Raw genomic sequence first — 11,534 nt, 5'->3', positions numbered from 1 at the left:
TTATTTGATTGTAATGGACTGAAACAGCCCCTGTGGCTAGCTGATGGCTACCCTATTGGACGGATGGAGACGCGGATAAGGGACAGGTGGAGGGGAAAACCCGAGGCCACGGGGGCAGAATCAGGCCTGAGCAAACCAGCCTCTGCCCCTCTGCGGGCCTCGGTTTCCCCATCTGCCTGCTCGGCGCTGCGAGTGCTCTTGCATCTGCCGAAGGGGCCTTGCGGGGCTGGAGGGGAAGCAGAAGCCCTGCAGGCGGGGGGCTTCTTCCCGGAGCCGCGCCTGTGGAGGGGAGAGCAGGGGGCACCCGGGCCGCGGGCCGGCCAGGCCCAGTGACTCCCGAGGCCTCCCCCGCCCTCCCCTGCGCAGGTGCAGGGACCCGGCTCAGGAAGGGCCTGGGTTCTGGGTTCCAGTCTGCTCGGCCATGTCCGCCCACCCGCAGCCCAGCCCGGGTCCGCTGGGCAGTGGCCGGCATCCAGGATGAGAGAGGGCTCCCCAGAGGAGGCAGGCGATGAGCGGCACTTTTCCTCTGTGATCTTCCTCCCTCCACCCCCACCCCCCAGCGGAACCAGGGAATCAGGAGCCAGCATCAGACGCGTTCCCACAGAGGGGCCTCCGGACACCCGGCTGCCCCAGACGGCCAAGGTCAGCGAGGACAAGGGTCGGAGAACCCGCCCGGCGAAGGGGGCCTGAGGAGACAGGACGGCGGGAATGCGGTGCTCTCCGGGACTGGCCTCTGGAGCAGAAAAAGGACATTTGGGCCCTGACCGGTGTGGCTCAGTGGGTAGAGCCTCGGCCTGCAGACTGCAGGATCCCAGGTTCTTTCTGGTCCAGGGCATGTCCCTTGGTTGTGGACACATCCCCAGTGGGGGGTGTGCAGGAGGCAGCAGATCGATGTTTCTCTCTCATCGATGTGTTTCTAACCCTCCCTTCCTCTCTGTAATATATTAAACATATTAAACAAAACAAAACAAAACAAAAGGAAAAAACATTTGGTAAAACTTAAAAACTAAGGATCTGTAAGTAAGCCGTGGGTTTGAGTTTATGAACACTGCATTGGAGAGTAATAACATATCCATATTGGTTCATTAATCACAACAAATGTCCTATCCTGAGATAAAATGCTCATAAAACGTAAATAAAATTAAAACGGGGTTTGCCACAGAGATCGCACGGGGGCTCAGTGGGAAACAGGAAGTGAACAATGACAGAAGATCATGCGTCTCTGCTGGGGGACCCCCGGAAGGTGGGTCTAGGGAGACCGCGGGTCCAGGCTGCCTGGGCGAGGGCGAGGGTGCTGGGGGTCAGGGTCTGCCGGGGAGGGGGAATTGCCCCACCCGGTGTGCACGCACTGAGCGCCGCTGAATCGTTCACTTTAAAATGCAATGGTTCCTTTCTGCTAGCTGAACTCACCCCCAAAGTGCTATGCTATGTTAGACATTTTTAAAAAATATATTTTATTGATTTTTTACAGAGAGGAAGGAAGAGGGATAAAGAGCTAGAAACGTTGATGAGAGAGAAACACCGATCAGCTGCCTCCTGCACACCCCTTACTGGGGATGTGCCCGCAACCAAGGTACATGCCCTTGACCGGAATCGAACCCGGGACCTTTCAGTCCGCAGACCGATGCTCTATCCACTGAGCCAAACCGGTTTCGGCTGAAAACTTTTTTTATTCTGTAAGTCTTTTGGGGGTTTTTCTTACAATCCCACAGCGGGAATGGGGAGGAAGCTGCTATTGGCACAGTGGGGGAAAGAAAAGAAATCACGTGCCTTAGAATCAGACAGGATTAGTGAGGACTAAGTCTGCGTCCCTCCTCTGCCGCTGGCGGGCTGTGTGGCCTGGAGCAGGTTACTCCGCCTCTCGGAGTCGGCTCCCTCACCTGCCAGGTGCGCGGTGGACGGCTCATTCAGCGGACCCACCACGCAGACCGGGCGCTCGGGGAGACATGGAGGCAGCGCCACGGTGACGCGCCCATGGCTTTGCCGCCCCCGCCCCCACCCCCACCCCCTCCACCCCCGCCCCCACCCCCACCTCCTCCACCCCCGCCCCCACCCCCTCCACCCCCGCCCCCACCCCCACCCCCTCCTCCCCCAGCGATGAAGCTGGGCTGCGTGCCCAGGGGAGGGTAAGAAGGTCAAGATTCCAAGATACGTAATTCCAGAAATAACCCCTTTCCTCAAAAAGTGCCGATGACGAAAGCGTACCCTCCTCCTGGCAGGGCGTCCGTGCCGTCACCGAAGCAGACCGGCTCAAGGACGCCCGTCAGCGGGGAGCAGAGCAAACACTCGGCCTTATCTCGGCCCGGGGCCTATAAGGCGGCCGCTCTCCGATGGGGTCAGTCCTTTCCCGCTCACCAGTCTCCCGACAGGATGAGGCTCCTGGTGCTGGCTGCTCTGCTCACAGGTAGGCGAGTCTCTCCGGGGCTGAGACCTCACTCTTTTGGGACGGGGGGGTCACAGGTCACAGGGCTGGCCAGACCTGGAATCTTTTATTATTTTTATTTTGTTTTATTCATCAAAATATTTCTTATTGATTTCAGAGAGGAAGAGAGAGAGAGAGAGAAACATCAATGAGGAGAGAGAATCATGGATCGGCTGCCTCTTGCACACTCCTGCATGGGGATCGAGCCCACAGCCTGCGCATGTGCCCTGATCGGGAATCGAACTGTGACCTCCTGGTTCATAGGTCGATGCTCAACCACTGAGCCATGCCGGCTGGGCCAGACGTGCAGTCTGTATTCAGACCTCCCTGTGGGGCGTCAGAGGCCCATATTGGGATTCCCACAGCTCCCCCCAAAGCGGGCACCCTTCAGCCCTCAGTGTGCACTCGGGTAACCCACTCTGAAAGGCCCACCTGAGCACCCAGGCGAACAAAGACCCTCTTCCTTCTTCCTGCCCCGTGGTACCAGGTCTCCTCTGCCCAGCATCGATCTTTGCTTGCAATTCATATCTTGTTGGGTTTTTTTTTACCCCATCCCCACCCCCATCTACGTGGGCTCTGTCAGTGCAGAGATAGTGCTGTTTGCACTTGTGTGTGTGTGTGTGTGTTTAATATATTTTATTGATTTTTTTACAGAGAGGAAGAGAGAGGGATAGAGAGTTAGAAACATCGATGAGAAAGAATCATCGATCAGCTGCCTCTTGCATACCCCCCCACTGGGGATGTGCCCGCAACCAAGGTACATGCCCCTGACCGGAATCGAACCCGGGACCCTTCAGTCCCCAAGCCGAAGCTCTATCCATTGAGCCAAACTGGTCCCGGCCGGAGGCAGACTTTTCTAACTTCTTCAATCGGCACTGATGGAGCACCTACTACGTGCTGGAACTTTAATTCATGCACTGATGATTTCATCCATTTGCCTCATCATCTATTTATTGAGTGTCTACTACGTGCCAGGCCCAATGTCAGGTCCTGGGAATGAAAGCCCTGAGGCCCGTCCTATGTGGACAGTCCAGTGCGAGGGGGGCACTAACGCAGTGGAGCGCAGACGGTGGAGGCCTATGAACAGAGAACGTGAAGAAAGGTGGTAGCAGGGCGGTCAGGACGGCCTTTGAGGAGGTGGCTTCTAAACCAGGATCTCCCAGGCTTTCAAAGGGAGACAAGTGTGCAGGCCGAGGGAGCAGCGGCTGTGTGGGCCGTGAGGCTGTCCCATTGGGGATGGTAGGCCACAGAGGCCTCTTCACTGTTCCTTACACTCCTGCCCCACCTCAGCCCCACAGTCCCACAGCCCCCCACGTAACCCCCTGTTTTATTTTTATTTTTTATTTATTTATTAATATATTTTTATAGATTTTTTTACAGAGAGGAAGAGAGAGGGATAGAGAGAAACATCAAAGAGAGAGAATCATTGATCAGCTGCCTCTTGCACACCCCCTACCGGGGATGTGCCCGCAACCCAGGTACATGCCTGGGACCTTTTAGTCCGCAGACCGACGCTTTATCCACTGAGCCAAACCGGTTTCGACTATATATGTGTTTTTGTGTGTTTTTTTTGTTTTCATTAAGAAGTCTGTAGTCGCTTTGCCAGGTGTCTGTGTCCCGCTGTGCTCCCGGGAGGCAGCTGCCAGCGGTCAGAGCGGGCAGCGGGAGCCTGAGGCCACAGGCCGACCCTGAGCCCAGGACGCGGCAGGGCCCACGGGGACGAACTTGACCGCGCTGTCTCCCTGCAGTGTGCGCCGCAGAGGCCGGCCTCGGCACGCGGGCCGTGTGGCAGTTCAGAAACATGATCAAGTGCACCATACCTGAGAGCGACCCCCTGAAAGATTACAACAACTACGGCTGCTACTGCGGCCTGGGCGGCTCCGGCACGCCCGTGGATGAGCTGGACAAGTGAGTGCTGGGGGGCGGGGACGGGGGCTGCGGGGCTGGGGGGCTGGAGGGCGGGGGCTGGGGGGCTGGGGGCGGGGGGCTGGGGGGCGGGGGCTGCGGGGCTGGTCGGCGGGGGCTGGGGGGCTGGGGGGCGGGGGCTGGAGGGCTGGGGGGCGGGGGCTGGAGGGCTGGGGGCCGGGGGCTGGTGGGCCGGGGGCGGGCGAGCCAAGGACCCTCACGAGGAGGCACAGGAAGGGGACTGCACACGTGCTAAGGTCAACCTATTTTCACCTCCTGTCACGTCAGCAAATGTTCAGGTCACAGTGGTCGGCAAACTCATTAGTCCACAGAGCCAAATGTCAACAGCACAATGATTGAAATGTCTTTGGAGAGCCACATTTTTTAAACTTAAACTTCTTCTAACGCCACTTCTTCAACATAGACTGGCCCAGGCCGTGGTATTTTGCGGAAGAGCCACACTCAAGGGGCCAAAGACCCGCATGTGGCTCTCGAGCCTCAGTTTGCGGACCACTGGTTCAGGGAGACTCTGAATGCAAAGCTCGCTGGTGGGGATGGGACGCAGAATGCGGGGATGTGAGGTAGTGGGCGCGGCTGCCCTCTAGTGGCAGGACATTGCCACACACACACCATCCCAGCAACGACTCCATGGGCATCTTCAGAATATAGGATCCGAAAGTCTTCCTGCAACCACTTTTTTATAAATATATATATATTTTATTGATTTTCCACAGAGAGGAAGGAAGAGGGATAGAGAGCTAGAAATGTCGATGAAAGAGAAACATCAACCAGCTGCCTCCTGCACACCCCCTACTGGGGATGTGCCCACAACCAACGTACATGCCCCTGACCGGAATAGAACCTGGAACCTTCCAGTTTGCAGACCGACGCTCTATCCACAGAGCCAGACCGGTTTTGGCAGCAACCACTTTTTAAATCGCCTTCAATAAACATGAGAAAAGGCCTGACACTTCTTCAAGCCACAAAACCGAAGTCTCCCGGAGCCTGTCTGCTAGAACATCCCCCCTGCTCCTGAGAGAGCAGATGCGGGGAGACCTGGTGCCCCCACACCTGCTCCCACCTCAGCTCTTCCCCCTCCTCCCCCGCAGGTGCTGCCAGATACACGACCGCTGCTACGACCAAGCCAAGAAGCTGGACAGCTGCAAGTTCCTCCTGGACAACCCCTACACCAAGAGCTACTCCTACAAGTGCTCCGGCTCAGAGATCACCTGCAACAGTGAGTCCGCCCCTCGCCGGCCGCAGGCCCTCGGTGGGCAGGAGGGAGCATCACAGTGGCCATGGCTACCGTTTGCTGATCCATTACTTGGTGCCAGGAATGGTACCATGGTGATCCCCATTTTACAGATGAGGAGACTAAGGCTTGTAAAGAGTGTTTGGTTATTTTTTTAAATATATTTAATTGCTTTTTTTACAGAGAGGAAGGGAGAGAGATAGAGAGCTAGAAATGTCAATGAGAGAGAAACATCGACCAGCTGCCTCTTGCACACCCCCCACCGGGGATGTGCCCACAACCAAGGTACATGCCCTTGACCGGAATCGAACCTGGGACCTTTCAGTCCGCAGACCGACACTCTACCACTGAGCCAAACCGGCTTCGGCGAGGGTTTGGTTATTGAGCACAGATCTGCATGACTCAAAAGCCTCTGCTCTTAACTGCCATGCTATACTGTGTGATTATTGCCCAAAAGAGCCCAGAACTAGCATTTCTTAGGTTCCTATGACATGCCAGGTGCTAGGTGAGGCATGTGTGTGTGTGTGTGTGTGTGTGTGGTAGGTTTTTTTTAGCTCCATCTTACAGGTCAGGAAGCTGAAGCTCACAAACAGCCACTTGTCCAGAAATCACGGCTTCTCAGCGGCAGCTACATCGGAGCCCCGCTGCTTCTTTCCCCAAAGCCTGGGTTCCAGCGGCCTGGGGAGGAGATGTGTCCCTCTCTAAGGCAGCTCCGAGGAGCGGACAGCGGAAAGGTGTTGTTGCTACTGTACAAACATCAAAATAACCACATTCCAGTCCAAAGGTGCCACGGAACAAGTTACCCAGAACCCCACCACCGCCAGGAGGGACGTGGCGTATTACAACAATTCAGTTCATCTCTCCGAATTGTGGGATCAAGCCCACACCATGGCGTATGGGGCCAACGCGGTAACCAACTGAGCCGGGTTCCCCTCTCTGTTGCAGAGACGGAAAATAACGAGAACACCTAAACACATTCGATGCTGAGAAGCACTGTAGAGGAAATAAAGCAGAGAGAGAAGGCAGAGAATGGTGGAGAGACGGAGGGAATGTGTGTGTGAGTGAACAGAGGGGGTGAGGGAAGACCTCACTGAGAAAAAGGCATCAGGGCATGACCTGGAATGAGGGACTGACCCGCTGGCGGAAAGCGCTTCAAAGGACTCGGGATAAGGGTTAGGAGCAGAAGCCTACCCACAATTCAAAGGGGCAGAAAGAAATAAAACTTTAATAAAATGATTGAAGGTAAGCAGAGACACACAGTTAATTTAGGGAGAGTAAAGTTCAAATGCATTTTAAATGCTAACTGTGCTGTTTCTTTTGGTTATAAAAGTAAACAAGGCCAAAGTAATATAATCTCAGAAATATATGTTCATGGAAAGTGGAAGGCACCTATAATCCTATTACCCAGAGATAACCAGTTAGATTATATATATATATATATATATATATATATATATATATGTATATATATTCAAATTTTTAGGCTTTACTAGTTATTTTTTCCTTCAAGAAAATATATTAGGCCGAAACTGGTTTGGCTCAGTGGTTAGAGCATTGGCCTGCAGACTCAGGGGTCCCAGGTTTGATTCCGGGCAGGGGCATGTGCTTTGGTTGCAGGCACAACCCCGGTGGGGGTGGGGGTGGGTGTGCAGGAGGCAGTTGGTCAATGTTTCTCTTTCATCGATGTTTCTGACTCTCTATCCCTCTTCCTTCCTCTCTGTAAAAAATCAATAAAATATATTTTTAAAATAAAGAAAGAAAATATATCAGGCCCAGCCAGCGTGGCTCAGTGGTTGAGCCAGGAGGTCACAGTTCGATTCCTGGTCGGGGGCACATGCCCCAGGTTGCAGGCTCGATCCCCAGTGTGGGTTGAGCAGGAGGCAACTGGTCAATGATTCTCTCTCATCATTGATGTTTCTGTCTCTTTCCCCCTCTGCCTCCCTCTCTAAAATATATTTAAAAACAAGATATATTGGAAATATTTCCACATATAGACATAATTATTTTAAATGTCTGTATAATATTCTATTATTTTTTAAATATGAGCTTTAACGTAGAGAAAGTGGCTTACTAGACTTCACTCTAAGTTGAAATTTAAAGTACTTTGCTGCCCTAAGTGTGTGCTTTAGCGTTTCCCACATGGCTCATAATGGCTTGCCTGTGTTATCACAGGGCTGTAGCGATATGGGTGCGAAACAGACAAGACTTTCCCAAAGGCAGCGCTCACACGAAGGGTCACCAGATAAACGCAGGTTGCCCAGTTCAGTTGGACTCTGACATGGACAACAAACAATTTTTTAGTCTACATCCCGAACCTTGCATTCACTGTTTATCTGAAATTCTGGCATTTTAATTGCCTAATCTGTCAGCCCTAAATCTGCACCAATGGCATGGCTCCTGGATTATCCCGGTATTTCTCCTGCCCCTGGGCTGTGGACGGCAGGCTCCGGCCTGGCTCAGCCTCTCCCCTTGCTCTTCTCCAGGCAAAAACAAGCCCTGCCAGGCCTTCATCTGCGAGTGCGACCGCAACGCTGCCATCTGCTTCTCCAAGGCCCCTTACAACAAGGAGAACAAGAACCTGCCCTCCAAGTTCTGTCGGGACTGAGCCCTCTGTAACGCGTTTCCCCTGTGGCTCCGCCTCACGCGGTGCCCTCCATAAAGCACCTTGCTGAAAGGCTCGCGTTTGGAGACTGTTTTATTCTTGTCTGCCAAGCACCACCCAGCCTCTTCCCAGTCCTTCCGAGCATCACTCTTCCAGCCTGGGGGGCTGACTCACTCGGATATTTCCAGGAAGGGAGCACCCAGTAATGGCCAACAGCCCTGAGGGTCTACTCTGTGCAGGGCTGCTCTCAGATTCCCCGGGGTGCCCTAAGACAGTGGTCGGCAAACTGCGGCTCGCAAGCCACGTGCGGCTGTTTGGCCCCCTGAGTGTGGCTCTTCCACAAAATACTCACGGCCTGGGCAAGTCTAGTTTGAAGAGGTGGCGTTAAGAGAAGTTTAAGTTTAAAAAAAAAGTTGGGTCTCAAAAGACATTTCAATCGTTGTACTGTTGATATTTGGCTCTGCTGACTAATGAGTTTGCCGACCACGGCCCTAAGAAGTTTTGACGCTGTTAGTAAATTCCCCTTTTCTAAGCTGCCGCTCAGTAGGAGAGGCACTTGGCCAGAGCTATGCAAAGGAAGTAGCAAAGATGGGGTTTGAACCCAGCGGGCCCAAGAGACACACACTCTTCCCCGCCCCCTCCCCTGCCTGACGCAGTGAGCTCTTCTCTCAGTTCCAGCCCGGTCTCTCCTCTCATTTTTCTGCCTCTATTTTCAACCATTTTTCCTACCCTCTTTCTTTTTCTAAGCCCTACAAAGACTTTACCACACTCTACAAGCTGATTTTTACATCGCCGTCATCAAACATAATAAACACCCCTAGCTGGTTTGGCTCGCAGATAGAGCGTCAGCCTTTGGACTGAAGGGTCCCAAGTTCGATTCTGGTCAAGGGCGCATGCCCGGGTTTCCGGTTCATTCCCCAGTAGGGGTCATTCAGGAGGCAGCCAGTCAATGATTCTCTCTCATCATTGACGTTTCTCTCTCTCTTCCTCTCCTTTCCTCTCAAATCAAAAATATATATTTAAAAAAAATAATAAACAATAACAGCGTCTACTTCTAGGTCATTTACTGCATATCACTCTGTCTAAGGGCTTTCCACATCCCATCTCATTCAATATTCAAACCGGCTCTGTGAGGTTGATAATATTGCCCCCATTTTATGGATGAGAAGCTATAAACTCAGAGAAGTCCTCCCCTATGATCACACAATTGGCATAGTCAGGATTTGACCAGGCCTGCCTGGTGGCAAAGCCTGAGCCAACCGCTAAGCCAACTTTCTCCACTAGGATTTATGACTACATCATTTATGACTACATCAGCATCGAAATTCACCTGGTAGTGTGTGGAGGGGAAAGAAGAAAACTGAATTAGAAAAGCAAAAATGAGAAAGGACAGTAAACACTCTGAGAAGCCACCACTGATCGATTTTAACCCACTGGGGGCTGACAGAACAGCCGCCGCTGCTGAGTGTATGGTGGGCAGCAGAGAAGTGTGTGTGTTTGGCTTTTCAAGAAGGGAGTGTGGCCGGGACCGGTTTGGCTCAATGGATAGAGCGTCGGCTTGGGGACTGAAGGGTCCCGGGTTTGATTCCGGTCAAGGGCATGTACCTTGGTTGTGGGCACATCCCCAGTAGGGGGTGTGCAAGAGGCAGCTGATCGATGACTCTCTCTCATCGATGTTTCTAACTCTCTATCTCTCTCCCTTCCTCTCTGTATAAAATCAATAAAATATATTTAAAAAAAAAAAAAAGAAAAAAGAAAAGAAGGGAGTGTGTGTGGGTTTGTCTTTTGGCCCAATTTTTCAATTTCTCCCTCATTTCATTCATCCAGTCACTGGGAATCAACTGCACCCGCGCCCCCTTAGGAAGGAAGAAAGGTAAGGTTATTAGGAGACTACTTATTCACACTTTTTTCTTTACAATTATAAAGCAAACAGCAGAGAGAACTGAGTCACCTGAGTACTCAAGCTGGGTCTAAAAATATCCTCTGACGCAAAAACCTCCATTTTTCCATTATCTCAAGGACTGGGAGGTCGGGGGAGGGAAGGAAAGACAGAGAGAGAGAGAGAGAGAGAGAGAGAGAGAGAGAGAGAGAGAGAGAGAGAGAGAGAGAGAGAGAGAGAGAGAGAGAGAGAGAGAGAGAGAGAGAGAGAGAGAATCAAGTCCTCATTACTGGAAACGGAATATGGGAAACTACAGGAGTGATGATTTAAATGAATAATTAAATATACGCACTGAGAGTAATTCGCAGTCGGGATTACAGCATGGTGTTGGGTAGGAGCCACAGTACTTAGCACACCTCGCACGCTCATTAACTGTTTAACGGAGGGGCAGTGTGGTGCAATGGTTTGCTGCAGTCGGAGGATAAACCACGTGGCCGTATTTACCTTTGCATCCACGTGATCCTCCGCGCCCGACTCTGTCAACCCGCCAGCCACGCCCCGGGGTCGGAGGGATTTCGGGCTAGAACATGTGATTGGACACTTTATCGTCACGTGGCTCTCCTGATTTCAGAGAGGAAGAGAGAGGGAGAGAGAGAGGGACCTGTTTCCTATTGGACAACAGGTCCCGCTTCCGGCCTCCCCGCGCACCACTTAGGCTCAGGCCCCGCCCCTCCCGGATGGCGGCCCGCGCCCGGCGCAGGCGCAGTGGCTGGCCGCGTCCTCTAGGCGGCGCCCCGGGAAGGTGAGGCCCCGGGAGGAGATTGGGGGGCGGGGAAGGGGGCTGTGCTGAGGGCGAGGAGGTGGCGAGCACGGGGTGAGGCCCCGCTTCCCGCGGGTCTGGCCGCACCCACCGCGCGTTTGCCCGCCTCCCCCGGTCCCGCCAGCTTCCAGGTGGTAACTCCGTCATTGCTTCCCCCCACCCCCGCCCTCCGGGGAAGGCGAAAGGGGGCTGGGAAAGTGGGGGGCTGGGGATCTAAGGGGGCGCGAGGGAGGGATGGCGCGGTGCGAGGGGATATTGACGGAGCCAAGGGCCTCTGGGGCGTCCCAAGTCCACATGGAATGCCCAGCCCCACCTTCAAGCGTTTTGTTGTTTTTTTAAAGGTGAAGGTATTTGCAGGTTTGACCTCCATGCTTTTGCATTTGTTGTTCTCTCCGTTTGGGATGCTCCCCCTGCCCCCGCCTGGTGAATGCTTATTCATCTTAGGGGACCCAGCTTGGGACTTCTGGAAGTTTCTTGTGCCTTGCCCATCCCCCCTCCCAAAGTCCAGGTTTCCGCAGCATTAAAGAGGAGAAAGAGCTCGGAACTGGACTGGCTGACTGGTCGCCCCAGGTGACATCTGGGCAAGTTACATAAGCTTCAGGATCATCATCCTTCAAAAGAAATAACAGTGCGTAGGATCCTAGATAGATAGGG

At 53.3% G+C, this 11,534-nt stretch overlaps 1 protein-coding gene across 1 annotated transcript; it reads left to right on the top strand.

The window, feature by feature from the left end:
- Window positions 1-2,233: 2,233 nt before the first annotated feature.
- PLA2G1B (phospholipase A2 group IB) lies at window positions 2,234-8,253 on the top strand. Its single transcript, XM_084868396.1, has 4 exons — window positions 2,234-2,404; window positions 4,171-4,330; window positions 5,437-5,564; window positions 8,063-8,253. The coding sequence occupies exons 1-4, from the start codon at window positions 2,371-2,373 to the stop codon at window positions 8,182-8,184; spliced, it is 444 nt and encodes a 147-aa protein (XP_084724522.1). The 5' UTR covers window positions 2,234-2,370; the 3' UTR covers window positions 8,185-8,253.
- Window positions 8,254-11,534: the final 3,281 nt, after the last annotated feature.

Source organism: Pipistrellus hanaki (assembly GCF_964339955.1).
Source record: "Pipistrellus hanaki genome assembly, chromosome: 19".
Taxonomy (NCBI): domain Eukaryota; kingdom Metazoa; phylum Chordata; class Mammalia; order Chiroptera; family Vespertilionidae; genus Pipistrellus; species Pipistrellus hanaki.
The sequence above is the reverse complement of the archived record's forward strand: the minus strand, read 5'-3'. Positions and strand labels throughout refer to the sequence as shown.

What these genes read in the sequence shown, in the direction of transcription:
- PLA2G1B (XM_084868396.1), top strand. Translation starts at nt 2,371, where the DNA reads ATGAGGCTCCTGGTGCTGGCTGCTCTGCTCACAG. An exon ending in GCTGGCTGCTCTGCTCACAG is followed by an intron (nt 2,405 to 4,170) that starts GTAGGCGAGTCT and finishes GTCTCCCTGCAG; the next exon opens with TGTGCGCCGCAGAGGCCGGC. An exon ending in CCCGTGGATGAGCTGGACAA is followed by an intron (nt 4,331 to 5,436) that starts GTGAGTGCTGGG and finishes CCTCCCCCGCAG; the next exon opens with GTGCTGCCAGATACACGACC.